Source organism: Odocoileus virginianus, unplaced genomic scaffold (assembly GCF_023699985.2).
Source record: "Odocoileus virginianus isolate 20LAN1187 ecotype Illinois unplaced genomic scaffold, Ovbor_1.2 Unplaced_Scaffold_8, whole genome shotgun sequence".
Lineage (NCBI taxonomy): Eukaryota > Metazoa > Chordata > Mammalia > Artiodactyla > Cervidae > Odocoileus > Odocoileus virginianus.
Window position 1 is genome coordinate 40,303 of NW_027224270.1, and position 26,377 is coordinate 66,679.

Sequence of the window (26,377 nt, forward strand, 5' to 3'; positions counted from 1 at the left end):
TGGGGCGCTGACTGACTGTGTGTGTGGGGCGCTGACTGACTGTGTGTGGGGGCGCTGACTGTGTGTGTGGGGCGCTGACTGACTGTGTGTGTGGGGCGCTGACTGACTGTGTGTGGGGGGCGCTGACTGACTGTGCGGGGCGCTGACTGTGTGTGTGGGGCGCTGACTCTGTGTGTGGATGTGAATTTTATGTGTGAGAATGATTACTAAAAGTTGTTAGGGTGGATGCATAAGACAGTGGTTGTCACTACTCCTTAACAAGTAGTTTGTGGCTGCTGACTTGTCAGGTTGAGGTCCATTGACTAGTGTCTTATGTCTGGTTTGAAGTATGTTTCTTACCAGTGAAGCTAGTATGGTTTGGCCTCAATCTGTGATGGTGTGTTTTAATATGATTTGTCCGTAATTTGGGTGGTTGAAGTGAGTGGGGATGCTAGATGTGTACATTAGGGCACTTCTACTTTGTTTCTTGGTCTGTAACTGTTCTTTTGGGGGAAGACAGATGATACTCTATTGAGCAGTTTGGGAAGTCATGATTAAAATTGTTACTGATTTTGTTGATTGTATATTGTAAACACACGTGTTGCTACTTACACCAGAGGTGATTATTTTTTTGGCATACTTGTTTGGTGGCATGACTGTGGTAGCTGTGTGTGGGGCGCTGACTGTGTGTGTGTGGGATGCTGTGTGTGTGGGGCACTGACTGTGTATGTGGGGCACTGACAGTGTGTGTGGGGCACTGACTGTGTGTGTGGGGCTCTGACTGTGTGTGTGGGGCGCTGACTGACTGTGTGTGTGGGGCGCTGACTGACTGTGTGTGGGGCGCTGACTGACTGTGTGTGGGGCGCTGACTGTGTGTGGGATGCTGACTGTGTGTGTGGGGTGCTGACTGTGTGTGTGGGATGCTGACTGTGTGTGTGGGGCACTGACTGTGTGTGGGGGGCGCTGACTGACTGTGTGTGGGGGGTGCTGACTGACTGTGTGGGGCTGCTGACTGTGTGTGTGGGGCGCTGACTGTGTGTGGGGGGCAATGACTGTGTGTGGGGAATGCTGGTAATAATCCCCGTCCTTAGTTATATCACAGTTTAGTGCAAGAAGAGGAATATAGTAATACTTTCATTGTATGTAGATGTCCAACCCATTTGAGCATTGAGAACCTTGCCAAATCTGGGAGTGAATTGCTATCTAGGGGCAAAGAAGGAATGCTTTTGAAAATGGGTAAAATGCTTAGATGAGTAAGAGACTTGAAAGATATTCCTGATGTATTTGGTTAGTTTCCTGACCAGGAAGAAAGGAGTAATGTTATTTATTGGTTGAAGTATGTGTGTTAGCAGATCAGTTGTGTCTGACTCTTTGCGACCCTGTGGACTATAGCCTTCCAGGATCCTCTGTCCATGGGGTTCTCCAGGCAAGGATACTGGAGTGGGTTGCCATTCTCTTCTCCAGGGGATCTTCCCGACCCAGGGATCGAACCTGGGTCTCCTGCACTGAGGTAGACTCTTTACTCTCTGAGCCAAGGTTGGAGATATTTATTGGTAACATCTAGATATTTCACGTGATTCATGTGAAAGTGAAGGAAGCAGGGGAGATGACAGGATATAGAATAGGCAAACAAAAAAGAGAAGCTTGAAAGAAAAGAGTTGATTATAAACCAAGAAGTCAAGGTTAGAAATATGGAGGCATGAGACAAAAAGTGAGAAACTGTGATAGGGGTGTAAACCTCAGATTTCAACATCAGCGATAGAGAAGAGAGAGAGTCAGTGGCCAAGGAACATCTTAGAGCTTCTCCTAGCTTCAAGGACTGAGACAATAGCCAATGCCAGAGCCTTGCTTCGGCTTACTGAGTCATGTTAGACAGGGCAACTAGGTGTCTGCTGGGAGTATCCTTCCCAAGCCTTCTCAGCCTTGACTAAGTTTTTCTTACATCGTTCTTTCTTAGGCTGTAATATCTTAACATATTACATATAAATATTTAAAATTTTGCTTCTTCTAATATGTTTCAAACTTGAAATTGGTTTTATGCTGTGAAAATGGAGGAAAAACATGAATTACCTTTTCAGAACTGAAGGTACAGGTTGGGGAGAAGAGAAAATGCTCTGCTCATGGGGAAGTTGTGGAAAGAAAGGGAAGAAGGGAAGCAGAGAATGGACAAGCTAGGTAAGCATAAGATCCTGACTTTTCACGTGAGCGTGGTGACCTGTATGAGCCCACCATACTCCATCTGGCCGCTTTTAGCTTTCTGTCTGTAGGGAACAGTCCTGACTCGTGGAATCTCTTCTTGCGGCTCATGTTTTCCACATAGACCTGTGGTCATTGCCTGTGAGACTTGACTCCACGTTTTCTCAGGTTTCTTCCTCACCCCTAATGCATTGTCCTTCAACATGGATCTGCTTCTTTAGCTAGGATATGACCAGCAACGAATAGTAGTAAGGTAGGATTATGTTACTCTTCTTAGTAAATTACTAAATATACACACACATACACATACATGTGTATATACATATTTTTTTCTCAAACTGAAGCAGTTTGGCTTGTCTTAATTTCATAGTATCCTTTATGTTTGATTTTTCTCCTGCCTAGGCAAGCTGCAGTCATTTTATATTTGTGTTACTTATTTTTTTGCTTGACATTTATCCTGCTGAATTCTATTAATATTTGTGATGCAATTACTCTTTTTTTTTTTCCAGCTAACACAGTCAGTAGAAGCCCAGTCTGTATCTCTTTCCTGACCTGTATGCCTACCAGTCCCATATTTTCAACTTTGTGGCACCAAATTCAGTGTATTTTATTTTTCTTCTCAAAGACTTACTTTTCTTCCTGGTTTTTGTATTTTACTAATAGCACTAGTAGTCCATTATTTTAACATAGTCCTATATTCATTTACTGTTTATTCACTCATTAATGTACAGTAATAGACTTCTATTTAAAGATCAGAGAATTTCTTGGTTCTGGGGATATACTGATGGATAAACTGGATATCCTGTCTTTATAGCTTATATTCTCGGGGTTGTTATTGGTGGTGGTGGTGGTTTAGTTACTAAGTCATGTCAGACAATTGAGACTCCATGCGCTGTAGCCCACCAGGCTGCTCTGTCCATGGAATTTTCCAGGCAAGAATACTGGAGTGGGGTTGCCATTTCCTTCTCCAGGGGATCTTCCCAGCCCAGGGATTGAACCCACACCTCTCCTGTATTACAGGCAGATTCTTTGCCGCTGAGATACCAGGGAAGCCCATATTCTAGAAATTGGGACAGGTAAAAAAAATAAGCTGTAGAAATAATTATGAACTGCAGTAAATATTTTTTGAAGGGAAGCAAATGACTTGGAGATACGGTCTCAGGAGCCACTTCAGATAGCGGGGTCCCAGAAAGCTCCTCTGAGGAGTTGGTATGAGGGGAAAACCTGTACATGAGAAGGAGCTGTTGAAGGCGGCTGTGTGGGAGGGGCGGAGGTGATAGTGTCGGTGGTGGAAGTGTTCTCATCAGAAGGAACAGAAGAGTGAAATAAGTCAGACAGAGAGAGATGCTGTGTGCTCTTGCTTTTTTGTGCAGAATCTTAAAAAGCCAAACTCATTGAAGTAGAATGGAATTGTAGTTGCCAGAGGCTGGGAAGAGGGGGAAATAGGGAGACGCTGGTCCGAGTACAGACTCCTAGTTATCAGATGAGTAAGTTCTGGGGATCTAATGCAGAACATGGTGACTTTAATTAAAAATGTTTTATGCTTGAAAATTTTTAAGAAAGTAGATTTGAAATATTATGACTCCTGCTGCACACACAGTTGTAATTATGTGAAGGTATGGAGATGTTAACCAAACTTGTGACAATCATCACAGTATATACATGCATCTAATTATCACATTATATACATTAAACTTGCGTATGTTGTATGCCAATAATATTTCAGTAAAGCTGAGTGGATAAAAAAAGAAAAGGAACAGCAGGTACAAAAACTTTGAAGGAGGAAAGAGCTTGCTGAGTTTGAGAAACAGAAAAAACTTCAGTGTGGCTGACATAGTGGGAGAGACCAAGATAGGTAGGAAGAAGTTACAGAAATATTCAGGGTCTTCATGGGTTTGGCGTGTCGTTTGTTTTGTCCTTAAATGATATCATCATTGTAGCTACTATGTGAGGAATGGCCTGAGTGGGCTGAAGGTAAAAGCTGACAATTTTAGGAGCTAAGGTGAGAGATAGTGGTGCCCTGATAAGATGCTGGCAACAGAAGGGAGGTGGATGAATTCGAGACTCCTTTCTTTGTGTGTAAAATATCTATGGGTATTTTTGGTGTAGAAAGAGACAGCCTACTCAAGGATGACTCTTGGGATGACCCTGAGGCATGGGGTGGGGAGGGAGGTAGGAGGGGGGTCAGGATGAGGAACACGTGTACACCCATGGCTGTTCATGTCAATGTATGGCAAAACCACTAGAATATTCTAGAGTCATTAGCCTCCAATTAAAATAAACAAATTAAAAAAAAAGGATGACTCCATGATTTTTGGGTTTTGAGCAACCGTGTGGATGCTAGCATCAGGTACAGAATCTTTTTAGTTTATTATCTTTCCCATTATCTCAAGGATTAGTTGTTTTTCAAAAAGGGAAATTAATTATAATGCTACAAATAACATTAGTGCTGGAAATAAAAGTATCTGACAGATTTGTTACATGTACTAATTAATACTTTGTTTTGCTTTACTTGTGGCTCAAACTGACATAGTTTTTAATTCAATAGAAATTGAATAGATATTAAAGTGAAGTGCAGTCACTCAGCTGTGTCCAACTCTTTGCGACCCCGTGGACTGTAGCTACTAGGCTCCTCCGTCTGTGGAATTTTCGAGGCAAGAATGCTGGAGTGGGTTGCCAGTAGATCTTTCCAATTTTGTGTTACTTATTTTTATAAGTTATAAATTAATTAGTCATATCTTTTTTTTTTTGGCTGAAGTTTTACAATATTTTCAAAAGACAGAAGTTAATATTTATTGTTTGTGTTCTGTGTGCCAAGCATTTGGCTAGCTGTTTTAAATGTTTTTTTTTTGACAGTCCTGTGTGTTTTTCCTCTTCACATCTGGTTATCTTTTGAATTTTAGAAGAAGTTGTTGAATAGGGATTTTGTAGCTGGAAGGTTACCTCAGAGATCATCCACTTCCTCCTCTTCTAGCTCAGCCGAGACCTAAGGAGGGTTCGTGACCTGCCCAGGATCACACCGAGAGTTTTACCGTTTGCTGACACTAGTGCTGCCTTTACCGCTGACGCTTCTGTCCAGCTGGCATCCTCTCATGCTCTTTCACCCCTTCAGTATTTCATTTTGAAAATGTTCAGTGCTACAGACAAAAATGACAATGCTGGACAATGAACACCCATACTACCATTCATCTGTGTCCACTCACTGTTAACATTTTGCTACATTTTCTCTCTTTATATATTTATATATTTTAAAAACCATTTGAAAATATATTAAATACATATCTCACATTATATTACAGTATATAAAATAAGCATGTATTTCCTAAGAATATGGATAGTTTTTTGCATGATTATAATGTCAGTATTTATTTAAGAAAATTAGCATTGGCTTAAGAATATGTTTAATGTAATATTTCATATACAAATCTCCCTAGTTGTCCCTGAACATTTTTTTTGTTTTTTGGATTCAAGATTCAGCTGGGTTTCATGCATTGCATTTGAGTCTTATCTCTTTAGTCTCTTAATCTTGAGCAGTCCCCACCTTTTTTGTTTTTCATGATTTATCTATATTTTCTTTTACAACATGTAGTTTTTGTATATTTCATATCTTTCTTGAGACTTCCCTGGTTTCATGGACCATTATTCATTCAAAGTTTATTTGCAATTTACTTTTTCCTTCTAATTCTGTAAGGTTGCTGGAGATAAAATTGTTTATTCTGAGTTTTTTTTTTTTAATCATTCCAGCTTTAACTATACATTTGCTGAAGTTTTTACATTTGATTGCATAAAGTTAAAGATAAAAAAAAAGAACTAGGAGATTTATGTTGTTTTCAACCCACTGGTGTACATGTGTGTGTGCTAAGTAGCTTCAGTCATGTCTGACTCATTGTGGCCCCATTGACTGTAGCTTTGCAGACTCCTCTGTCCATATGATTTCCCAGACAAGAATACTGGAATGGGTTGCCATGCCCTCCTCCAGGGGATCTTCTGGACCCAGGGGTCACAAACCTGTGTCTCTTACATCTCCTGCATTGGCAGATGGGCACCAGCTGGCAATTAAAGTTCGCTTAAAACAACAGAAATCTGCAGGAATTGCTCCCCCACCCACCATGGCCCACTCCCAGCTCCTAACCAGTTGTTTCTCCTTAGGAGTATGTATGTAATCGCTGTGGACATTATAAGGCTGTAGCAGCCTACGTTTTCATCTTTAAAAATGCACAGTTTCAGTGGGAGGGAGACTGAAGTGCTGGCGATGCATGAGCAAGTGCGCAGAGACCTCCAGACCTGAGCACAGCGAGAAGAGGCCTCGGGGCTGCTCTCTCTGGTCCTTGCGTGGGACTGGCCTTCGGTCCGTGTCCTCTTTCTTCCTTCCTTGCTGGCTTTTGACTTTCACAGATTTGGTTGGTTTTCTTTAAGAATTACATGGCATTCCGGAACTCGTGGAGATTTGCGGGGAGAAAGTAGGAGGTAAGATTTTAGCAACATTTTCCAAGGGGGGAGAGTCATATTTTGGTTGGGAGGAAAGGAAGAAAGTGGCAGTGAGGGAGGCACTGCTCTGAACGTCCTGGGGCTGTCTGTGAGGCTTTGCCTTCCTTTTGCTTCAGCCGGGACTCCGTCATGCTTCTGCGTTTCTGCTGCACTTGGTACAGGCATTCCTTAGAGCAGTCACTGTTTGATGTTAGAGTTCTTCCTTTCTTCTCGTAAACTTCCTGAGGCTGCGGCCAGAACTTTTCTTATCTCTGTGCTCAGAACCTCACTCAGTGTCTGGTGTATTGCAGACATTTTAAAAGTACTTATTGGATGAATAAATTCATGGATGAAAGTCTTTTATTGAGACACCAAGCAAAAAGACAGATTCCTTCCCTAGGCAACCACGGTAACAGTTCGACCTACAGTTTAGACTGATTTATTATAGAGGTGCTGAAATTAGAGCTAGAATTGGTTCAGATAAAACATGAAAAAAATAAGGGACCAGAGAAGGGTGAGACTTTTGGTTCAAGAGCCTGGGATATGGAACAGGGATGAAATTGTTCAGTGGAAACTGGAAATGTTCTGTGAGAGAAATTATTTTTTATTTTTCCCTACGTTGTAACTCTCTTTGAAAGGAAAAAAAATTGGCCTTAATTTGAAAATTGAACTCTTTCATAATAATTGATCATATAGGAAGAGTTATAAGTCAGGGGGTACCTAGATAACTAGTCAAGGCCATGGTTTTTCCAGTAGTCATGGATGTGAGAGTTTGCTTATAAAGAAAGCCGAGCGCCAAAGAACTGATGCTTCTGCACTGTGGTTGGAGAAGACTCTTCAGAGTCCCTTGGACTGCGAGGAGATCCAACCAGTCCATCCTAGAGGAGATCAGTCCTGGGTGTTCATTGGAAGGACTGATGCTGAAGCTGAAACTCCAATTACTTTGGCCACCTCATGTGAAAAGCTGACTTATTTGAAAAGACCCTGATGCTGGGAAAGATTGAAGGCGGGAGGAGAAGGGGACGACAGAGGATGAGATGGTTGGATGGCATCACCGACTCGATGGACATGGGTTTGAGTAAACTCCGGGAGTTGGTGGTGGACAGGGAGACCTGGTGTACTGTGGTCCATGGGGTCGCAAGAGTTGGACACGACTGAGCGACTGAACTGAACTGAACCTAAAGAACTTATATTTTTAGAAGTTAGGACATATAGATTTGTATGCCGTGTGGCCACACTTGATCCTTTTAATCTTTTGTTCCCCTGTTTTCCTTCAGATTAGCTGTGGTTCACACACATGGTCTCTGCTTTTCCTCCTGCTGTCTTTGCTTGTGTTCAAACTTGTATTTAGAAAGGAACCCTCTTCCATCACTTGCTCTTCCATGTTCTGTCTTGTGTAGCCCTCTCTCATGACTTCTTAGCAATGACTGCTTTTTAATGTCTCTCCAAAGCCTCACATATTAAATACTTTATCTCTTCTAATCTTCACAACAATCCTGCAAACTCAGTATTGCTGTCCCTATTTTAAAGATAAGATCTTTTAGGAGGTTAATTAAAATGCACAGTTACGCAGCTATGACATGTTAGAGTTAGGATTTCAACCCAGAGTGTTTCCAAAGCCGCCTCCTACGCACACCTTTGCAGAGAGACGTGCGTGTACATGCGCTCCTTTCATGACTATTCCTCAAGGCTTGCCAGGGATTTTCTTTTCTTTTTTAAATTAACAATAGTTTTTCTAGCTTTAATGAGATATAATTGACATACAGCATTGTATGAGTTTAAGATGTAAATCATGACACACATACGATTATGAAATGACATTTTCTTCTTAATAAAGGTTTTTTGAGTGCCCAGCTATATTCTTTCGTTTCTCTTGTCTTTGTAGCACTTCGTACCTCAGGCTTTCATGTTCTGTGAAGGCTTCGCTGATGGTCTCTGGATGTATCCCCACTGAGCTTATAACTGATCTGTATTTGTGAACTGGTTTAATTATATGGCATTTGTTTGTTTCCCTGTTTGTTACCCCTAGTAGGTGGTGAGCTTCTTGAGACTAGGGGCTATAATTTTCTGCATTTTGATATTCCTGGCACTGAGAAATACGCCAGCAAATAGGTCCAGCTCTTTTTCGACCCCTTGGACTGTAGCCCTCCAGCCTCCTCTGTCCATGGGATTTCCCAGGTGAGAATATGGAGTGGGTTTCCATTGCCTTCTCCAGGGGATCTTCCCGACCCAGGGATCGAACCTGAGTCCTTCTTGGTGGGTGGCTTCCTTACCACGGAGCCAGGCTTCCCTGCATTTGTTCTTAACAGATCGTAAATTGTTTGAAGGCAGTAATCCAGGGTTTTTATTTATCTTTGCATCGCTAACAGTGTCACTCCCATGATTACAATAAATACCTGTTGGTTTAGCTTAAAACACAAAAAAATCTGTTAATAATCCTGCTCTGCCCAAATAATTTTAAATATCAGTATTTCAAGTATGTTTTTAAAATTAAAAAAAATATATTTTCAAAGCAAACATGTTGTTCATTTGTTTATAAGTCACACAGAATTTATTCAGTATTCTCTCTTAATGAAACATCATTGTCTATTAACGCTGTTGCAATAGGTGGTCTGCTAATCTAGTGCGGTTTCAGTCGGATGCACTGAATATATACACTGCCGTGTGTAAAGTAGCTCGTGGATAGCTAGTGGGAAGCTGCTGCGTAACACGGGAGCTCTGTTCCTGCTCTGTGGAGACCTAAGGGCTGGGCGGAGTGGGAGGAGGAGGAAAGGGAGCGGCTCTATATAGCTGGTTCACCTTGTATAGCAGAAACTTAACGACACTGTAGAGCAGTTATACTCCAATTAAAAAACCAGGAGACAATTAGACAAGTTTAAAAGCCAGCCAAAAAAAAAACAAAAAAACCACCTTTTATTTTGAATTAATCTAAAGCGACACTTTGAAATAAGGAAAGTGTAGGAGTTTTAGGTGCCCTATCTGAAAGGTAGTCAAGGTCAGTATATGTTAACTGGTAATGAATGATGTTGTCTTTGTAGGTAAACTCTGGTGACCATTCATTTCTGCCTGCTTAATTGCTTCTGAAAAAGCACCTCGTTTTGTATTCATGTGAGGTCAGTTGTTCGGTTTGTAACGGTGGTTATTACTTGCACACTCGCTGGCTTTTTGTGACCTTTTTTCTGTCTTACTGCAAGCAGCTTAAAATTCTGTCCAAGATCGTCACTGTTTCTTGACTTCTGTCAGTATTGAAGCATATAAAAGGTAAGAAATACCGTTGAGTAATTATTTTTGTTCTTTGGTTAATGATTTTATAGTCTTTATCAATGAACAAACAGATTCTGATAAAGTAACCTGAACCATAAACTAATTTGATGGGTTTTATTAATTAAGGATTATAGATTCAAACTCTGTTTAATTTCCTCTAACTTGTGAAAATCTGTCTTGGGGGAAGAATGAGAGGCTTCCTGTTTCTTTACATAGCTTTTATTCACTTTTCTTTTGATTTTTCTAAATAAGCGTACCTTCCATGGTATATTTGAATTTTTTTCAGTGTTAAAAAAGGAAATATCTAAGGAAATATTTTTGACTACAGTATACCATCTGTGTTAAAATAAATTCCCCTTACTTGAAAGGAAGTATTAAATACAGATTAAAGTTTCCTTATGCTGTATAAAAATGTTATTTTTATCTGTGTATATTTGGAGGCTGTAAAAAAAAAATTTGCCAGTTGGGAAGCCAAAAGTTGAAAATCAAGAGGCATTTTAGAACAGTTACTTACACACGTCCTTATAAAATATGCCATTGGAATTCCATTGTCCTGCCAGAGAAACTAGGTATCTGTTTCATAGTTTGCTGTTTAATAATGTCAGTTTTTGTCTAAGCAGTATGTATTTATAGATGTATTTTATACAAAATGAACTTCTAATTTTTGAAAATATGTCAATTTTGAATGGTTCTTTTAAAGTTTTTAATCACTATTTATGGTGAATTGAAAATTAGAGATAACTTACTTGATCCTAAATACCAAACTGAATACCAATAAATAAGAAAGATTTAAATAAATCTAAATAGTCAGTAGTTTTTTAGGATTTTTACTAGTTTTACCTTTTAAAAAGATGGTATTTTAAAATAAGCATCTTTGCTAATAACATCCATGTACTTTTGTATAGTACTCTATTTCTGCCTGAAGTGTACCTGGTGGTGGTTTACTTGTTGCTAAGTCGTGTCTGACTCTTGTGAGACCCTGACTGCAGCCCTCCAGCCTCCTCTGTCCATGGCATTTCCCAGGCAAGAATACTGGAGTGGGTTGCCATTTCCTTCTCCAGGGGATCTTCCCAACCTGGGTATCAAACCTGAGTCTTCTGCCTTGCAGGTAGATTCTTTCATGACTGAATTACCAGCGAAGCCCCAATTTGTGCTTACTATCCACTAAATTATAGACATTTTTGTTTTAAAATCTCATTTATAAATCTTTTTAAAAATGAATTTGTTCATGCAATTATTTGATAAATTGAATGCCTGTTGCATATGGGTAGTAATATCAGCCCCAGTGATAGAAAGATGAAAACCCTGTAATATTCTTATTTTCATGTAGATCATAGTATGATGGGAGAGATACACCTGAACAAATAACTATACTATGAGAAGTGTTATATTAATCACATGTGCATACATGATCCCTGGGAGCTGAGAAAAAGGAACACCTAAGTGATGGTTGTACAGACGGTCAGAGAAGGTTTCACAGAGAAAATGGCTTTACAGTTTAGTTGTTGGTAATTCTCCAGATGGACGAGGGACAAAAACATTTAGACTGAAGGAACAACATCTCCAAAGGCATAGAGGATGATCATGAGACATTCAAGGGCCCATAGGTAGTAAGTTGTGGTGCTGTTTTTGAGGGTGGAAGGCGATCTGAGACCATCTTGGATTACCAGGCAGAGGGGTTTGAATTCTTACCTATAGATCAGGGTTGTAAATGTAATACTTAGTGTTCCAAGTAATGATAGAATTAATACCTAGAATCACTGAGTGTTCTGAAGAATTAAGAGGGCTCAGTGTGGATGGTAGGGCATGCGGAGTTGCATGCATAAGGCAGGGGAGCTCAGCCAGTTAGTTCATATACCAGACTTTTATTGTGCACTGTGCAAGGCGCTGTTTCAAGCACTGAAGAGCTTAGTGGGGGACGAGAACGGAGTAATTCCTTGCCCAGCTGGAGCTTAGATTACAAATAAGTCTGTATTATACTGCCACCTGCGCTCTGTCTCTCTCTGTAATTTTTGTCTGCAACATGACTGTATAATTTTCTTATATATTTCTTTTTTTTGCCTTCTTTGTGGTTGACCTAGGCAGCTCTGCCCTATTACCTGTGGAAGAAAGTACCTAAGTTTGTGACTTGTTCTCCACGTTATTGTTCTTCCTCCAACCAATAGTTGGAGGTCCGGGCATTAGTTTTTTTAAAACTGAAATTTCTTTGAAGGTAATTGTAGATTAATATGCAGTCATATGAAATAATCATCCCTTTATATTTGGTCCCATTTCCCCTCTTACCTCTTAGTAAAATTTAGTAAAACTATGACAACCAGCACATGAACATTGACATAATCCATGGATCTTATTCGTGTATTTCTCCAGTTTCAATTGCTGTGTGTACATTAAGCTCTGTAATATTTTATTACCAGTCTAGATTCACGTATCCACCACTACCACCAAGATCCTGAACAGTTCCAACACTACTTCTGGTATCCTTGGTATTCCCCTTCTGTAACCACGCGTACTCACTTTTCTACTCCACAGACCCTAAACCCTGGAAACCCCTAATCTGTCCTTTTCCCAAGATTTTTCACTTCAAGAACGTTCTATGAATGGAATCATAGAGTATATAACTTTGTCCGGTTGACTTTTTTTGTTCATCAGGATCCCTAGAGATTCATCCAAGTTGTTGTGTGTGTCAATAGATTGTTCCTTTTAAATGTGTATAGTATTCCATGGTATGCATTCACCTATTGAAGGATCTCTGTGCTGATTCCAGCTTTTGGCTTTTACAAATAAAGCTGCTGTGAACATTTGTGTCCAGGTTTTTTTGTGAATGTGTGTTTTCATTTCTATGCATAAATGTTCAAGAGTGCAATGGCTGAATCATAAGGTGTTGAATGTTTAGTTTTATCAGAAACTGGAGTGGCTGTACCATTTCTTGTCTACTGACCAGTAGCAAATGAATGACCCAGTTTTTCCATATCCATACAAGCATTTGGTCTTGTCATATTTTATTTTAGCCATTCTGATAGTTCTGTCATGGTATCTCATTGTGGTTTTAACTGCTTTTCCCCAATGGCTGGTTTATGTTGAACATCCTTTCATGTGTTCATTTGCCATTTCTATACCCTCTTCTGTGAAATGTCTGTTGTCTCCTCGTTTTCTAGTTGGATTGCTGTTGTTTTTAAGTGGTAAGTTTTGAGAGATAGCATGGATTTTAGGCACTAGCTCTCTGCCAGGCGTGGTTTGCAGAGTTTTCTCCCAGTCTGTGGCTTGTCTCTCTCTTATCTTCACATGCACTTTCACAGGGCAGCCTTTTTACTTTTGATGAGCTCAGTTTATCAATTTTTTCCTTTTTTGAATTCTGTGTTTTGTTTGAAGTCTAAGAACTCTGCCTAAGTTGAGATCCTGAAGATTTTGCTTCTGGTTTCTTTTTTTTAGAAGTTTTGTAGTATGTTTAAGTTTTTATGATTCTTTTGAATTTTTGTGTATGGTGTTAGGTCAGGGTTCATTTTTTCCATTTTATTTAGCCTATAGTTACCTAATTGCTTCAGTATCTTTATTAAAAAGGCTAGTTTTCTTTTGTTGTCTTGCTTCTGGACCTTTGTCACAAACAGTCGAACGTGTCTGTGGGTCTATTTCCGGGTCCTCTCATCTCTTCTATTGATCTGTTGTCTGTCTTCTGCTGATACCACGCTGTCGTGACTTCTGACTCGTGAAGAACCACATACTCCTCTGAATACTCTTTCAGCCCTGCTTTCTCCTCTTCTTTTGGAACTCAAGATGATACAAATGTTGGGTCATTTTTTTTAAGACTTTAGAATATTGCTTATTTTTTGGCTGCATGGCATATGGGATCTTACTCTCCCACCAGAGATTGAACCCTCACCCCCTATGATGAAGTGTGGCGTCTTAGCCACTGGAATGCTAGGGAAGGTCCCCAAATGTTGGGTCTTTGTTACCGTCCCACAGGCTTTATTATTATTATTATTTTCTGTTTGTTTTCTCTTTTTGTTTGGATTGATTGAATTGTATTCTTCTGTTCTCACATCCACTGTATCCTCTGTTGTCTACTCCTGAGCCCATCTAGTGAGGTTTTTTATTCCCGTTATTGCATTTTTAATTTCTATAATGTCCATATATTTAAAAAATTTCTTCTATTAGATTTCCTATTGTTACAGTTGTTTTAAGGGAATTTATAACTGTTGTTTTGCATTTGTTTTAAGAGAATTTATAACTGATTGTGGAAGCATTTCTTATGGTGTTTGATTTAAAAATCTTCTGATAATTCCAACATCTGATTCATCTTGATGTTGGTATTAGTTGTTTGTCTTGTTTCAACTGTGATTTTTTTTTTCTTGGTTCTTGATACGACACGTGAGTTTCAACTGAAGCCTCAATGTTTTGTCTATTACGTTAGGAGACTCTGGGGCCTGTTTCAATCTTTTATTTTTACAGGCAGTCCATGACTGTTTAGATTTCGCATGCAGCCGTTGGCCTGTTCTTGCGGGCTGTGGTTCCAGTGGCGTTTTGGTTTTCGGTGTTTGCATGCTGTTACTTTGGTTTGCTTGATCTGGTGTCCCTAGGGCTCCTGCTGGTCCTTGCTGGTGCAGCTTGAGGGAGTAGAAGACACTTTTCTTGGGCTGACCTGTTGGCTGTTGGTTGGTTAGGGCCGGGGTGAGATCAGATTTCCAGCCTGTGCCCACCGCTGCCCTGCTGTCTCTGGGCAGGAGGGGGGCACCCCAGACTCGCAGGGAGCAGGGGCTTCCTGGAAGGGACCTCTTGCTGCAGCTCAGCCCTCTGGCCAGTTCCGTGCACCTGCTCCAGAGTTTCTGGGGGAGGAGAGCCTGGGGCCTGCGGGGCAGAGAGGCCTGCTGTGGGCTCTTGTTGTGGCCAGTCCTGCCACGTTCCGTTTCTCCTGGCAGAAAGGGGGATTCTCAGGCTCTGATGGAAGGAGGCTGCCTCCCCTGGCTCTTTATTTTTGGGGAGGCTCACTGTCTCTCTCCCTTGCTGGTGGTGCCTGGCTGGCCTGATGTGGCCAGAGGGAGCCCGGTGGGATCCCAGGGAAGCTGGCCTTCCCCCAACAGCCTTTTGTCCCCAGACTAGCCGGTGGGCAGCCAGGGATGGACCACCTTCTCCTGTTGGGCGAGGGGAGCTCAGGACACCCTGCCTCTGCCTCTGCGCTGTTCTCCCAGTCCTGGGGCCAAAGGACTGTACCTTTTGCCCCGACTTTTCAGAGTTCTTTGACTGTCCCTCTTGCCTTTCCCAGTGTTGACAGTTGTGTCTCGTGGGGCGGACCTGGGGAAAACGGCCTCTGCCGTGTTACCTGGATCAGAGGCTAGGTTTTACTTTTGCCTGCTCAGTCGCTCAGTTGTGTTCAGATCTTTGCAGTCTGTGCACTGCAGCCCACTGCACTCCTCTGTCCATGGGATTAAAAGGTCTTGCTTTTAATTTTGGCTTACTTGTCATGTGAGCATGGTGATCGAGGGCTGGGTGGGTGGCTGGGCCTGAGTTTGGCCTTGTCCGGAGCCCTGAGACACACTCTCTGTCCTGAGAGTCCACTGACCATCCTGCGTTCCTGGGTTTCATTTCATCCACCAGCTCTTCCCAGAGCCCTGGAAAATGGCAAGGCAAGGCTGCCCTCCCTGCATTTTCTGAGGTCCTGCCGTGGTCCAGAGACGCTTCCTTCTTTGATTTCTTGATTTTTCCCTTGGTGGGCCTGTTTGGTCTCTGCTGCCTCTTTTCATGTTGGGGTATCCAGTGTGACTGCTCAGGATTTTGTTATTTCTTCCTCCTCAGGATATCTTCTGGAAGTTGGGTAGTTTGGGCACACTTGCATGCTGCCTAGAGTGCCAGAACTTCCCCCTTTTTCCGTTTGAAACTGTGTAGTGAAACATGTGGCATGAAGTTGTACTCCTTTACTTGCTGATGGTGTGTTTAAATTTTTGCTTTTTTTCCATAACAACTTTTTGTTCTTTTTGTTAGTTATTGGTGGTAGGAGCTTCCGAGGTACTTCTTTTACTATGATGGCTTTACCTGAAAATTCTAATAATGACTTTATGCAGTTTTCATCTCTCTCTCTGACATTTGACATTGCTAGCAACTTCTTTTTTTAAATCTCAGTGTCGGTAACTGTCAAACCTCTTTTATTCTTCTGCTTACCTAATTTCTACCCTTTGGCTTTTTTCCTCCAGTTCCTCCGCTGACAGATTCTCGTGGGCTTTGTCCTTAGTGCTCTGCTTTTCTGTCAACATTCAGCCTTAGTTTTATCACTTAAGCACTTGACTCTCAGATTTGTGTCTTTTAGCCTTGATGCTTTACCTAAGCATTTATTTCCTGCTGAAATGAATGTATTTTCTTTAAAGTAGCTCCATATTCTCATTCTTCCACTTCTCTTGATATTATCTTCATTTCTTATAAAAGCCTTAAACTTCTCCTGTATCATCTGTCTCTTCCTTGAATCCATTAACCAGGTCAAGCCTCTTTTTACCTCTCATCGACATGGTCAATGATGGATCCTCATTTCTCAAGCTGAAGCTGAAACTCCAGTACTTTGGCCACCTCATGCGATGAATTGACTCCTTGGAAAAGACCCTGATACTGGGAGGGATTGGGGGCAGGAGGAGAAGGGGACGACAGAGGATGAGATGGCTGGATGGCATCACCGACTCGATGGACATGAGTTTGAGTAAACTCCAGGAGTTGGTGATGGACAGGGAGGCCTGGTGTGCTGCGATTCATGGGGTCGCAAAGAGTCGGACACAACTGAGCAACTGAACTGAACTGATAGCTATAATGACTTATTAATTTTCCTTCTTATGTCTGTTTTTATATTTTTGCTCTCATCAATCTATTTTATACCTTGCTTCCATATTAAAATCTATATTTCTCTCTTTTAATTAACTGTAACATGCATATAGAAAAGTATACAAATCACAGATGGTCAGCTTTATGAAATTTTTCAACCTGAACACACTTTTATAACTAGCACCAGCAAGTTAATCATTTAATCCATCACATTCATGATTTTGTCATTTTGCCTTAACACCAATTAACTAAAGGAGTTTAAGCCTTACTAGTTTCCTGAACTTTAGAATAGCAAGAGATAAATTGGCATGCCACTGTTTGCCACATAGAGCTTGATTTTTGGAGACATTTCTTTTTTACTTTACCCCTATTCACTTATTTTCTCTATATTGCTTCCTGAAATGCATTTCCTTTTTGATCTTTTATAATCTAAATCATGGTTATTCAAATCTTGGCTCGTATCATGCCATTTCTAAGAAACTTTACTGGGTTACTCCAGCTTTCATTAGTTTTTTCTTTCTCTCATCAAACGTTTGTTGTTGTTGTTCAGTCGCTCAGTCGTGTCCGACTCTTCACCACCCCATGACTGCAGCACGCCAGGTTTCCCTGTCCTTAACTGTCTTCCGAGTTAAGCTCAAACGCGTGTCCATCGAGTCGGTGATGCCATCCAACCATCTCATCCTCTGTCGTCCCCTTCTCCTCCTGCCCTCAATCTTTCCCAGCATCAGGGTCTTTTCAAATGAGTCAGCTCTTCGCATCAGGTGGCCAAAGTATTGGAGCTTCAGCTTCAGCATCAGTCCTTCCAATGAACACCCAGGACTGATCTCCTTTAGGATGGACTGGTTGGTACCATATATTAAATTAGTTTATATTTGCCCTGACCTAGGATATTGGTGTACATAAGCAAGTCCTTAGAGTGGGCTGGAGTGTTTCTCAGCTGCCAGATTCTGTTTCCATTTTTATTCACCTAAGCTCTTCATCTTTCTTTTGAAATTCCTAATAATGAGAGAAAAAAAAATACTGTCAAAGCTTAGACCACAGCTGGATGCATTTAGAAGTAGAAGTGATATTTATTCTAAGTTACAGAATAAAGTGAAACACTGTCTCGGAAATATTTTCTTAAAAAAGCAAAATGTTTCACCTTTCTTTGTCTGGAAAAAAAATGTTTCTTTTCTTCCATTGAAAACATGGTGTGAGATAGAGTATATCTTCACTGAGACTTAGTTGAGCTATATGTAAAGGAACAGAAAAATTTTCTTTTTTATCAAAATTTTCTTTTGGTACAGTTTATCAGAGTACATTTTTAAAGCTACTGCCTACAAAGTGAAAAGACTGGAATTATCCTGTAAGGTGCTTAGTCACACAGTCGTGTCTGACTCTTTCTGACCCTACGGACTGTAGCCTGCCAGGCTCCTCTATCCATGGGGATTCTCCAGGCAAGAATACTGGAGTGGATTGCCATGCCCTCCTCCAGGGAGATCTTCCCAACCCAGGGATCGAACCCAGGTCTCCTGAATTGCAGATGGCTTCTTTGCTCTCTGAGCCACCAGGGAAGCCCATGAATACTGAATTGGGTAGCCTATCCCTTCTCCAGGAGGTCTTCCCATCCCAGGAATCGCACCCGGGTCTCCTGCACTGCAGGCAGATTCTGTACCAACTGAGCTACCAGGGAGGCCCCTGGACTTCTCCTCCTTGATATTAAAGTGGAAAAGTCAGTTACTTGTAGTGACTTATTTATGTTAAGGTCCATTTAGTCTCCTGGTTGCTACTTTGGAAACCTTGATGAAGTATATTTTCCCATCATCTTTCTCTCCTCTCCCCCACTTGTTTGATTATAAAACTGAACAGTTTTCAGTTGGGAAAAAATTGAAATTTGCTTCCTATTTGGAAAACTCAGTTTTATCATCATTTTAAATGTGTATCACTGAGGCTAGAGAGAGAAGTCTCATTTTTCTGATTAGCCTAGAGGATTTCAGCTCAATTAAATTAACTTCTGATATGAGCCAAACCTAAAAATTAAAGATGTGTTTTGTTTCTTTCTTTTAACTGACCCTGAAACATTCACTGCCTGAAATTCTAGGAGGCTGGAGGGGAAAATAAATTCCATCATAGTTCTTGGGATTTATATTAAACAATCAGGAGTAGATTTGGGGTCATTTTCTGATAATTGACCTTTGGACTTAGTCACTCAGTCATGTCTGACTCTTTATGACCCTACGGACTGTAACCTGCCAGGCCCCTCTGTCCATGGTATTCTCCAGGCAGGAATACTGGAGTGGGGTTGCCATGCCCTCCTCCAGGGGACCTTCCCAACCCAGGGATTGAACCCAGGCCTCCCACATCGCAGGCGGATTCTTTACCATCTGGACACCAGGGAAGCCCCGGAATACTGGAGTGGGTAGCCTATCTCTTCTCCAGGGGCTCTTCCCAACCTAGGAATTGAACCGGGGTCTCCTGCACTGCAGGTAGATTCTTGACTAGCTGAGCTACCAGGGAGGCCCATTAACTACTCTGTGTTTCCTAAGCAATGGCGGTGCTAACCAGACTCACGCTCTTCAGCGGTGACTGCTTCTGTGGGAGAGCACCCTTAAGGAGTGTGCTAAGCCGTCAGGGGAGCCCGCCGGCCTTCAGGCGGTTACAAGGCGGTGCTAACCAGACTCACGCTCTTCAGCGGTGACTGCTTCTGTGGGAGAGCACCCTTAAGGAGTGTGCTAAGCCGTCAGGGGAGCCCGCCGGCCTTCAGGCGGTTACAAGGCATGCTCCAGTGATCACTAGACAGCTGTGAGATGTGACTCACATGCTGGAGGATTCACCCGTTTAAACTGTCCAGCTTAGTGGCTTTTACTGTTCACAGAGCTGTGCAACCACTGCCACCATCAATTTTGGAGGACTCTCCTGACCCCAAAAGGAAATCCATTTTCCGTTAGCACTCACCCTTCATCTCTTCCCACATTTGCCGGCTTTAGTCAAATACTGATCTGATTTATGTCTCTAAAGGTAGATTTCGGACATTTCATATAAGAAGACAGTACAACATGTCAGTCTTTTGTGTCTGACTTCTTCACATAGGATGTTTGCAAGGTTTATCCATGCCCTACCTCGTATCAATTCCTTTTCATTGTCAAATAATGTTTCCTTGTATAGTTATATTATGTTTCATCTATCCACTCATCAGCTGATGACCGTTTGGCAGATATTCATATACCAGTTTTTGTGTGTGTGGGCGTATGTTTTTATTTCTCTTGAGTATATGCCTAAGAGTGAATTTCTTGGTCATATATGATAACTCTGTATTTAATTTTTGAGGAACTGCCTATTTTAAATTTATACCACCAATATATGATGGTTCTGATTTCTTCACAGTTTCCAACATTTGATATTGCCTGTCTTTTTATTGTAGACATCTTAGTGATATGATGTCTCATTGTGGTTCTGATTGGTATTTCCCTAGTGGCCAGTGATACTGGACATCTTTTCATGTGCTCAGTGGACATCTATAAATTCTGTTTGGAGAAATGTCTAGTCATATCTGTCTTTTGACCATTTTAATTAGTTGGTCATGTTGTTACTGAGTTTAAGAAATCTTTGTATAATCCAGATAGATACTCTTTATCAGATACATAATTTGTAAATATTTTCTCCTTTTCTGTGGCATTATCACTTACTTGATGTTGGTCTTTGAAGTATAGAAGTTTTTATTTGATGAAACCAAATTTATATATTTTTATTTTGTTTCTTGTACTTTTGGTGTCATATCTGGAAGCCATTGTCTTAAGCCAAGGTCACAGATTTACTACTTTATTTTCTTCTGAGAGTTTTACAGTTTTAGCTCTTTTTGAAACTGTGATTTCTTTCGAGTTAATTTTTTTGTATATGGTCTAAGGAGACATCTTGCTGAAGTCTTTGCATGTGGAATTCAATCGTCCCAGCATCTGTAGTAGACAAGACTTTTTTTTTTTTTTTCTCTCTGTCGAATGGATGTGGCTCTGAATTCTGAGTCCTCCAACTTTGTTTTTTCTTCATGGTGTTTTGGTTTTTTGTTTGGTCGACTATTCTGGCTCCCTTGCCTTTCTAAGTAAATTTTAGGATTAGTTTATCAATTTCTGCAAAAAAAAAAAAAGAAAGCTAGCTTAGGTTTTACTATGGATTGAGTTAAATTTGTAGATCAAATTGAACAGGATTGCCTCTTTAACAATATTAAGTCTTTTGGATCCATGAACATGAGTCTTTCCATTTATTTAGGTTTTCTTTGCATTTTTCAACAATGTTTTAAAATTTTAAGAGTAAAGTTTTGTGTTTATTTTGCAAAATTTATTCCTAAATATTTTATTCTTTTTGATGCTGTTGTAAATGGAATTGTTTTTAAACTTTATTTTCAGATTGGTCATTGCTAGAGTATAGAAATACAGTTGATATTTGTATATTGAACTTGTACCCTGTAATATTACTGAGCTCATTTATTAATTCTAATACTTGTAAAATTGTACTTCTTAGATTTTCTAATACAGTGTCATGTCATCTGTAAGTAAATATAGTTTTATTTCTTCCTTCCCAGTTTCAATGGAAATTGTTTCATTTCCTTCATTGTACTCACTAGAACAAGGTTGAATCTAAGTGCTGAGATTGGACATTCTCATCTTGTTTCTGATCTTTGGGGGAAAACATTCAGTTATAGTGATTTTTTTTTTCCACTCCAAAAAAGTGGGCCATAACTTTGCTTTGAAGATTACTTTCCTTGATTTAAGACTCTTTTCCTTTTGTTTACATACACAGATATGTGCTGACTAGAAGGCTCAGTTGTGCAGTGTGGAGGATAAGACGGTGCCTTACAAACATGGGGTTTGGGAGTGACCTGAAGAACTCACACGAAGCTGTGTTAAAATTGCAAGACTGGGAGTTACGGTTACTGGAGACAGTGAAGAAATTCATGGCCCTGAGGATAAAAAGTGATAAAGAATATGCATCTACTTTACAGAACCTTTGTAATCAAGTTGATAAGGAAACTACTATCCAAATGAATTATGTCAGCAATGTATCCAAGGTAAGAAGAATAATTTCATCATTTATCGTCTATAGCATCGTAATTGTCCTTAAAGCAAATAGATCATACTGTTGAATAAGCACACCTAAGTCAGCATTCTAAAGCAGTGGTTCCAGAATCTTCCTGGCTATCAGAATCGCATGGGGAAAGTTTCAGAAACTGTAAGATTTGGGTCCATCTCCCAATACTCTGGGTCATTAGGTCTTAAATTTTTGAGCTTCAACATCTTTTTTTCCTCAGTAGATGTCCAGATTATTCTAATGATTAGTCAGGTTTGAGAACCCTTCTTACAAATTTTATTTTCTCAAGTACCCTACTTCCTTGCATCCCTTGAGCCCTGCTGTTTTATCATTTTGGCACAAACTTTCTTTATAACCCACCTTCCCTGAATTCTTCTGTGAGTCATTAGTATAGTCACATGGAATATTTTAACTTGTAGGTGTTCTTTCCTGTCATTTCATTACTAAAATGCTAATATACTGATGATTTAATGACATAAAATTCTTTGAATAAACAATATGGTTTTTTAACTTAAAGATTATATTATTATTATTCATTTTATAAAATATATAAAATTTAAAATTAAGGGCTATAAAAATAAAGGTCAGTATTGTACTGCTCATTATCTTTTGAAGGCATTAAAGATGAAATATTACACACCTTAATAGTTCTTGGATTTTTGCTCTGTTTGTTTCCATTGTCTTACTTCACATTTCATTGTATTTATTCAAAGTTAAGAAAATTTTATTTTACTTCCAGAAGTTAGAATTAGTGTGTTTGTCGCACTCACGGGTCTTAGGATTTGAGTAAATTTGTAAGTTTGTAGCGGAAACTCTTGTTTCTTATGGGGAATCTGTGTGTGTGGTGTGTGTGATCTGGTAAGGATCTTTGATTTCGCTGAGAACTCCTCATGTTAATATCTTTAATCCTTTCCTGGGCCAGTGAGGTTCCCCAAAGAACGTTTCTCTAGTTTCTCTTCTGAAGGTAGGGTTGCCAGATGTGGCGAATTAAAATACAGATCGCCAGTTAGATTCGCATGCAGTGATTGGGAGATGCACACCCTGTGTGTGCCCAGTCGCGCAGTCGTGTCCGACTCTGCGACCCCATGGACTGCAGCCCGCCAGTCTCCTCTGTCCATGGGGTTCCCCAGGCAAGGACACTGGCGTGGGTAGCCATCTCCTCCTCCAGGGATGCATACACTAAAGACTGTTTTTTACCTGATATTCAGATTTAACTGATGTCCTGTATTTTGTTTCACTACTCTGTTATGGGAATATGTAGAGAAAGTAGATTGAGTTCAGAGAGCCATGCTTTAGTTCATCCTCCTGGTTTTGGTAAGCTGCCTGGTGTCTCTGCATCCAGAAGCTCTCAGTTAATTTTTTCTGCTTGTTTTTGTCTGCTCTGGGGGAGGAATAGTTGCCTGTCTGTGGGCTGAGCAATAGGCCCTGGAATTCTGGCTGTTCCTTGTATAGCCTGAACCGATCCTCCTGTTTCAGCGCCCTCTCCTTTTCCTTCATTTAGCACTCTCCAGTTCCTGGGCTTTCCTGGAGTTAGGCTTTCCTGACCCTGTAGATTGGTCTTTTTTTCTCCCTAACGCCCCAGAGTCTTATTGCGATACAATTGACATACATCAGTGTATAGATTTATGGTTTATAGCGTGATGGTTTATGTATGTTCTGAAATGATTACTGTAATAGATTGTAACTCTTTGTGACCCCATGGACTAATACAGCTCCATGGAGTTCTCCGGGCCAGAATACTGGAGTGGGGAGCTTTTCCCTTCTCCTGGGGATCTTCCCAACCCACGGATGGAACCCAGGTCTCCCACATTGCAGGTGGATTCTTTACCAACTGAGCCACAAGGGAAGCCCCGTTAAAAAGGAAAGAAAAAGTTTCTCCTTAGGCTAAGAACTCTCAGAATGGACTCACTTCGCGGCTCTCCCATCTCATGCGTCAGAGTGAACCATGGTCTCCGTGCTGTAGCGTCCCTAGCGCTTACTTGTCTCCTTATTGAAAGTTTGTCCCCTTTGACCATTTCCCTCCAGTTCCCCCTCCTGTCACATGGCCTTTTCTTCTTGACCTCCACTTTGTAGAACACTTGGGTTTCAGCTTTCGCTGCTGCTAATCAGTTACCCCTTACCTGCTTTTTATAATCTTTTCTAACATTTTTATTGGCATGTCTTATCTGTGATTGTTGCCTTTTCTATCTTCTTTGTTTTTGTAAATTTATACTTTAACTATCTTGTACTTCAGTGGGATTTTGGAAAGGAGTGGAAAAATAGCCATATGTTTTATTGACTATGTTTAACTGGAATTGTACTCTTTAGGAAAGGTACTGGAAGGAACAAGACATAGGATTAATGGATAAGAAGATTCAGAATTTGTGAGGTCAGGACAGGAGGAATCATCAAAGTCAGTGTATATTGAAGTGTTTAAGTATTTAGGTGAGGGATAGATGGAGACAAATACTAAGATGATTTAAAAAGGTAGGAGAATATGGGGCATGGAAAAGGGGGCTAGGGAATGGTGATAGATTGAGAGGAAGTGGTTTAAGTAGGTAGTGTTGCCTTTTAGAGAGGAAATGTTGAAAGATAACAGTTGAACAATGGCTGGAAACCCAAAGAAAAACAAGGAGTGTATTAGCTTTTCCTCTTGATGCTGAAAATGCATCATTTATTCTACCTGAAAGTAAAGTTCAATATATCAATTTTTTTCTTTAGAGCATTGTGTTTTTTTCATGTTATGTCTAAAAAAAAAATCTTTGCCTGATCCAAAGGTGTTTTCTCCTGTGTTTGCATATGGACATTTTATACTCTTAAGCTTTTATATTTATATCTATGATCCATTTTTAGTTACTTTTTGTATATGGGACAAAGTTATATATAGCTATATATATAAGTTATATATAGTTATATATAATTATATATATAGCTATATATAACTATAACAAAACTATATGTATATAACTATATATATATACTATAACTATAACAAAATCATATATAATCTATAACAAAAGTTATAGACTAAAGTCAGTTTTTTTTGTTGTTGTTGTTAATGGATATCCATTTATTCCATCAACATTTTTAGAAAGGATTAAGCTTTCTTTACTGAATTACCATTTCATTTTGTTGAAAATCTATTGACCATAATGAGTGAGTCTATTTCTACACACTTGATCTGTTCCATTCATTTCTTTGTCTACCGTGACACCAGTAACACTATTTTGATTACTGTGACTTTCTAGTAATCTCAAAGTTAAATAGCGTAATTTCTCTTTGTGCTTTTTTCCCCCAAAACTGTTTTGACTATTTTAGTTCCTGTGCATTTCCATATGTATTTTAGAACAACTCATCAATTTTTTTAAAAAAGGCTACTGAAATTTTATTGGAATGCATTAAATATATATATATAGGTAAAGTTTGGGGAAATGTATATCTTAACAGTATTGGAGCTTTATAATATACCATATTGTATTAGAGCTTTATATATACACCATAAACATGGTGTATCTTCTTTTTCTGAATAATCTTACAGTTTCCAGTGTATAGACCTTTCAGATTTATGTGTATTTCATATTCTTGGATGTTCTTATAAGTAGCATTTTTCCTAGTTTTCCATTTTCCACTGTTCATTGTTATTATCTATGTCAATCTCATAACGTAAACTTTGCAAAACATACTTATTTGCCCTTTCCTTGTAGATTCCATTGATTTTTCTACATATATGATTATATTATCTGTAAACAAAGAGAATTTTAGTTCTTCTTTTCCAATTTGGATGCTTTTATTTATTTTTCTTGCCTTCTAACAATAGTTAAAACCCCCAGTGCAGAATTCAATAGATGTATTAACAGCAGACATCTATGTCTTGTTCCTGATTGTAGGGGAAAAGCATTGTCTTTCAGTATCCATTATGATGTTAACTTTGATAGATATCTTCTATACGCTTATGAAAATTCCCTTCTATTCCTGCCTAGCTAAGACTTTTTTCGCTAACATTGGATTTTGTCAACTGGTCTGTCGTCTTCTGCTTAGATGATTATGTTGTTTTTTCTTCTCAGTTTGATAATATGTTGAAACATATTCATCGATTTTCAGGTGTTTGAAACATTTGATGACTGCTTAAAAAAAAGAACAACAAAATGTGACTTGTATTGCTACATTAAATCCCACTTCATCTTTTTCTTTTATCCCTTTTTTATATCACTGTATTCAATTTGCTAAAAATTAATTCTTGGAGACTTTTTTTTTTATCAGTGTTGCTGAGAGATTTTGATCTAGAGTCCCTTTTCTTTTAATATTGTTTGGTTTTGGTATCAGAGTAATGCTGGCTTCATTATACAAGTTGGGAAGTATTTTCTCTTCTTCAGTTTTCTGAAGAAGTTTATGTAGAATTGATTTTATTTCTTGCTTAGATGTTTGATAGAATTTACCAGTGAAATAATCTTGGTCTAGAGTTTTCTTCGGGAGAAGGTTTTTAGTTATAAACTTAATTTTCAAAATAGAGAGCTATTCAGATTATCTTTTTCTTCTTGAGTGAACTTTGGTGCCTTTCAGGAATTAGTTCATTTTTTTCTAAGTTGTCCACTAATTTTTAGTGTTGTTTATTATTTTACCTTATTGTCTTTTTCCT

The 26,377-nt window shown here is 39.7% G+C and overlaps 1 protein-coding gene across 1 annotated transcript in view; it reads left to right on the forward strand.

Moving 5' to 3' along the window:
• The first annotated feature begins 1,036 nt into the window (after nucleotides 1-1,036).
• The window catches only part of FER (FER tyrosine kinase), a 418,591-nt gene continuing 393,250 nt past the window's right edge, over nucleotides 1,037-26,377 (forward strand). The window contains exons 1-2 of the mRNA XM_070462680.1: nucleotides 1,037-6,642; nucleotides 21,475-21,742. Coding sequence (XP_070318781.1) covers nucleotides 21,536-21,742 — 207 coding nt within the window. The 5' untranslated portion in view covers nucleotides 1,037-6,642; nucleotides 21,475-21,535. The remainder of the gene's footprint in view (nucleotides 6,643-21,474; nucleotides 21,743-26,377) is intronic.